The sequence below is a fragment of the Salmo salar genome, chromosome ssa06, assembly GCF_905237065.1.
Source record: "Salmo salar chromosome ssa06, Ssal_v3.1, whole genome shotgun sequence".
NCBI lineage: Eukaryota > Metazoa > Chordata > Actinopteri > Salmoniformes > Salmonidae > Salmo > Salmo salar.
Window position 1 is genome coordinate 48,640,569 of NC_059447.1, and position 6,161 is coordinate 48,646,729.

General features: G+C 46.0%; 1 protein-coding gene across 1 annotated transcript; it reads right to left on the reverse strand.

The window, feature by feature from the left end:
- Window positions 1-563: 563 nt before the first annotated feature.
- Window positions 564-2,824, reverse strand: LOC106607580 (uncharacterized). The gene is made up of 8 exons (XM_014204656.2): window positions 2,764-2,824; window positions 2,549-2,673; window positions 2,171-2,314; window positions 1,783-1,869; window positions 1,541-1,702; window positions 1,333-1,429; window positions 886-1,103; window positions 564-713 (listed from the first exon to the last, which is right to left on the reverse strand). The coding sequence occupies exons 1-8, from the start codon at window positions 2,822-2,824 to the stop codon at window positions 618-620; spliced, it is 990 nt and encodes a 329-aa protein (XP_014060131.2). The 3' UTR covers window positions 564-617.
- Window positions 2,825-6,161: the final 3,337 nt, after the last annotated feature.

Sequence of the window (6,161 nt, forward strand, 5' to 3'; positions counted from 1 at the left end):
GAACGTCACATGCTAATGTAAAAAGCTGTTTTTTGATATAAATATGAACTTGATTGAACAAAACATGCATGTATTGTATAACAATGTCCTAGGTGTGTCATCTGATGAAGATCAAAGGTTAGTGCTGCATTTAGCTGTCTTTTTGTGACATTATATGCTAGCTTGAAAAATGGGTGTCTGATTATTTCTGGCTGGGTACTCTGCTGACATAATCTAATGTTTTGCTTTCGCTGTAAAGCCTTTTTGAAATCGGAGAGTGTGGTTAGATAAAGGAGAGTCTTGTCTTTAAAATGCTGTGAAATAGTCATATGTTTGAAAAATTGAAGTTTTTGTATTTGAGGAATTTGTAATTCGCGCCACGCCCATCATTGGATATTGGAGCAGGTGTTCCGCTAGCGGAACGTCTAGATGTAAGAGTGGAAACTTCAGTGTCATTTTTGTATTAGGGACCAGCAAGCTATAACTTCATACTTGGGCAAGCACCTGTTTAGACTAAACATTGGGAAACAGTTCAGCACTATACAGCCTGCCTTTACTACAAGTGAAGCAGACTTACTTTCAGTAACATGTGGAGGTCTGGGCATCAGAGGGGTAGTGATGGGAAAGAGGACTTTATATCACGTGTTCACCTGTGTGTCCTCTGCCCTCCACAGCAACTCAAGCATGGGTTCAACAGTGTAGGTTATGTGGTATGAATAATCTGGAGCGTGACTCTGCAATCAGAATGAAGTAATTACAAATCAGATAATTAATGTCATCTTAAGATGGTTATGTTCAGTTGGCACCAAACAGATTAAAATTGACTGAAAGGGACTAGTCCAATATGCTAATTGCAAATTGGAAATTGTTAGTTGTGGCATAATGAACATGTAAGTCATGTCAGACCTTGTAGTAGCCATCAGGTGACCCCACAGGAAGCTCAATGACAACATGAGACTCTGTGATTGACAGCTTGTAGCGTCTGATGGCCATCATGGTTTTGTCCAATCTCTGACCATCGATGCCCATGTGAGTCTCCAGGATCTTGATGGCGCTAGAGATCAGCAGGGGGATGCGGCGAGGCATGTACCAGGTGATCACCTCATCAGTGAAGACCAAGCCACCTGCAGAGGAACCAAATTAGCAATTCCGTAGGCACATTGATTAGTGATCCTCAATGCTAAGTTGCCCCAGCCCAGTGGTGAAGCTGCCAATACAGCTAATCAAGGGGGTTCACCAATCAGTTCAGTCAGGTGTGATAAATGAAGCTGGGACAAAACCCCTATGCTACAGCAGAACTCCAAGCAGGAATTAGAACATAGTGAGAGTCCCATTTAAACAGCATATACATACCTGTAGGACAGGCAGCAGCCGAAACCATGATGGCCAACCTGCAAACCTGCTTGTAGTAAGTGGACACACTAAAGATCTCCATGGGAACTCCTGCCACCTGGGGAGAGAAGGACAATGATCCTTCTACATGACAGGCATATTCTAGCCAATAAATGTCAATAGGGAAGTGATACACCAGGATGCAGAAGACACTTGGGCAGAGGCTCACTTCTTCAGCATAGGTCTCCGGCATGTTGTAGGGGCTTCGCAACACCAGTCTTGTTGGGGTAGTCATTGCACCATAGCCAGCTCGGTGAGCATCCTTCAGCACCATGACCTTCGAGTCAGGGGTGTGGAATGTCATCTTCCAGATGCTGTTTGGTGCAACAGCCTGTCAAGGGAAAATAGCAACTCAGTTTAGACAAGTCATTCATGCCAGGTGTATAAAAACAATCTATTCATGAGACATACGTCAGGTATGGCATCCTGCCAGGTCTCTTGAACTTTCTGTCCATCCATGGTGACTGGGACTTCTGGAGTGACCATGAGGGTTGAGACCTAAGGGACAGAGCAAGTCTCCAAAGCGTGACCAGTAAATTCTAAACCCAACCATTGCCTGCCCCCCATGTATGGTCCCGTGTGGCTCAGTTGGTAGAGCATGGTGTTTGCAACGCCAGGGTTGTGGGTTCGATTCCCACGGGGGACCAGTACGGAAGAAAAAAAAAATGTTTGAAAACTTATGAAATGTATGCCTTCACTACTGTAAGTCGCTCTGGATAAGAGCGTCTGCTAAATGACTAAAGTGTAAATGTATTGATACGGCCATCTGAAAATCTAGGGATGATCAGAATTGCCTCACCTCCATGTAGTTCCTGTCACAGAGAATTTCCCGGGATGCCCAGCGGGAGTAGCTGCATGTCTCGGTCACATCATGCTGGATCTGCTTTGACAGGCCATCGCCATACATTTGGAATCGCAGGCCAAGGTTAAATGTCTCATCCGCCTACGGAACCAATTTAGTACTGGGTCAAGTTCATTATGCACTAATGGCTGAAACAGGGGTTGACTACCTAGAACGCTGGTAGTGTTGCAAGAGCTTTTGACATTAGTTTCCCTAAATTAATATGCATTAGTGACACAAGGAGTTAAAATAGACACCAGATAACCAGCTTGACAAAGGACCAGATCAAGAAACATAGTTGTCATTTGTGAACCTCAATGTCCCTTTAAGATTTACCTGGTTGTCAACATAACAGCCCAACAAGGACACAAAGACTTTAGTGTTCCCCCAAGGGTCAGAGTCCATGCTGTATCCACACTGGGCAGCCAAGGTGGGCGACAATGGTATAATGTCAGTGCCATCTGAAAGCACAGTGGTGGATAAGAGCAGAGCAGGTTTGAGAGGAACGTTTGAGGTAAACATGGAGATTCTTCTGTACTCAATCTACTCACTGATGGCAGCAATTTCTAGCTGGCTCCCCACAGCCAGAGCTTCGTCCAATGTTAGCCTCATGATATTCCAAAGGCACTCAGACCTCAAACCACCATCTGTTTGGAGAGAAGGTGCCAGTAAGTCATTGATCAGTGTTAAGGAGGTACAGATGCAGTACAGGCAAAAATTATACAACTTAGATAATTTGCGTAGCAGTCCAGATGTCTGTTTTGTTTGTCTTGTCCCGTGTTTCATTTTTTTTTCTTCGTATATATATTTTTAATCTCAAACTATGGACTGAACATTCTCTCCTGCAACCTGCCTCACCCAATGTGGTATGGATCTAATATTATTTTATACTTTAGAACCGGAACCCCATTCAGAAGCTAGCCAGCTAACAGCTAGTTGTCAGTTAGCCACTGCTAGCAGTCATCACTGTTGACTCAGACATCTGCCAGCCTCAGCCGGTCAATTCCTGCCAGTCTGCAGAGCTTGATATCAACTCAGAGCATATCGGACTGCTTTTTCTCTATCACATCTCCGGATTCCTACTGCAAGCACTGAACGCTTACTCCGGATCATCGCAGCTAGCTAGCTGCTATCAGAGTGGCTACTCCTGGCTAACATCTGTCCTGAAGCAAGCACCAGTTAGCCTGGAGCTAGCCTCGAGCTAGGCCCCATCTCCCAGCTAGCCGAAGAGATCCAGACAACTCCTGGGGTTCAATAACTTTTGCCAATTGACCATTTGCTGCCGACAAGAAACCCCGCCGATCCATCACGACTAGTCTGCCGATGTAACCGTCCGAGGGGGTTACTTCAGACTCCCGTTGCGACATCCCCCTGAGGGCCCATCTGCTAGCCCCGGCCTGCTAGCTGTCTGAAATCGCCATGCCTCCAGCTCACCTAGCTACTCACTGGACCCTACCGTCACTCGGCTACACATACCTCTCCCTAATGTCAAGATGGCTTGTCCACTGCTGTTTTGGTTAGTCTTATTTCACTGTAGAGCCTCCAGTCCTGCTCAGTATACCTTAGCTAGCCCTTTTGTTCCACCCCCCCACACATATGGTGACCTCACCTGGCCTAAAAGGTGCACCTAGACACAAAACCTCTCATCGTCACTCAATGACTAGGCTTACCTCCACTGTACTCACATCCTACCATACCCTTGTCGGTACATTATGCCTTGAATCTTTTCTTCCACGGTCAGAAACCTGCTCCTACTCTGTTCCGAACACACTAGACGACCAGTTCTTTTGGCCTTGAGCCACTCTTATGTTACTCCTCCGGTGATGTAGAGGTTAACCAAGAAGGCCCTGCAGCCCCCAGCATCACTCCCATTCCCCAGGCACTCATTTGTTGACTTCTGTAACTGTAAAAGCATTGTTTCATGCATGTTAACATTAGAAGCCTCAAGTTGATTTATTCACTGCTTTAGCACACTCCCCCAACCCGTATGTCCTAGCTGTGTCTGAATCCTGGCTTAGGAAGGCCACCCCTAACCCGTATGTCCTAGCTGTGTCTGAATCCTGGCTTAGGAAGGCCACCCCTAACATTTTCTGACAAGAGAACTGCCAAAGGGGGCAGAGTTGCAATCTACTGCAGAGATAAAATTACAGAACTCTGCAGGCTATCCAGGTCTGTGCCCAAACAAGTCAAGCTTCTACTTTAAAAAAAATATATAAAAAAAAAACCTTCCCAGAAACAAGTTTCTCACCGTTGCTGCTTGTTATAGACCCCCTTCAGCCCCCAGCTGGTCCATGGACACCATGTGAATTGATCACCCCATCCATCTTCAGAGTTCGTACGGTTAGGTGACCTTACCTGGGACACGCTTAACGTCCCAGCCATCCTGCAATCTAAGCTAGATGCCCTCAATCTCAGAAATTATCAATGAACCTACCAGGTACAACCCCAAATCCGTGAACACCCTCTTAGATATCATCCTTACCAACTTGCCCTTGAAATACACCTCTGCTGTCTTCAACTAGGATCTCATTGATCACTGCCTCATTGCCTGTGTGCATAATAGGTCCACGGTCAAACAAAAACCCCTCATCGCTGTCAAACGCTCCCTTAAACACGTCGGCTAGTAGGCCTTTCTAAATCGACCTGGCCCAGGTATCCTGAAAGGATATTGACCTCATCCCGTCAGTAGAGGATGCCTGGTTCCTCTTCAAAAATGCTTTCCTCACCATCTTAAATAAGCATGTCCCATCAAAAAAAAGGTAGAACTAAAACCAGATACAACCCTTAGTTCACCCCAGACTTGACTGCCATTGACCAGCACAAAAACATTCTAGCGTGCTGCATTAGCATCGAATAGCCCCCGCGATATGCAACTTCAGGTTAGTCAGTAACCAATATACTCAGGCGGTTAAGAACGCTAACTTTATCAAATAAATATTTGCTTCCTGTAGCACTAAATCCCAAAAGTTCTGGGACACTAAGGTCAATGGAGAATAAGAGCACCTCCTCCTAGCTGCCCACCTCACTGAGGATAGGAAACACTCACCACCGATAAAGCTACGATTGACAATTTCAATATGCATTTTTCTACGGCCGGCCATGCTTTCCACCTGGCAACCCCTACCCCAGCCAACAACTCAGCACCCCCTGCAGCAACTTGCCCAAACCCCCACCCACTTCTCCTTCACCCAAAACCAGACAGCCGATGTTATGAAAGAGCTGCAAATTCTGGATCCCAACAAATCAGCTGGGCTTTACAATATGGACCTCAAATTATCTGTCAATTGTTGCAACCCCTATTACTAGCCTATTCAACCTCTTGGTATCATCTGAGATCCCCAAAGATCGGAAAGTTGCCACGGTCATCCCCCTCTTCAAAGGGGTAGACACTCGACCAAAACTGTTGTAGAGTTATATCCATCAGGTCCTGCCTTTCTAAGACCTTCAAAAGCCAAGTTAACAGATACCAACCAATTCAAATTCCACCATCCCTTCACTATGCAATCTGGTTTCCGAGCTGGTCATGGGTGCACCTCAGCCATGCTCAAGGTCCTAAACGATATAACCGCCATCAATAAAAGACAATATTGTGCAGCCGTATTCGTCGACCTGGCCAAGGCTTTCGATTCTGTCAATCACCGCATTCTTATCGGCAGACTCAATAGCTTTGGCTTCTCAAATGACTGCCTCACCAACTACTTCTCAGATAGAGTTCAGTGTGTCAAATTGGAGGGCTTGTTGTCTGGACCTCTGGCAGTCTATGGGGGTGTCACAGGGTTCAGTTCTCGGGCCAACTCTTTTCTCTGTAGATAGCAATGATGTCGCTCTCGCTGCTGGTGATTCTCTAATCCACCTCTACGCAGATGACACCATTCTGTATACTTCTGGACCTTCTTTGGACACTGTGCCAACAAACCTCCAAATGAACTTCAACGCCATACAACACTCC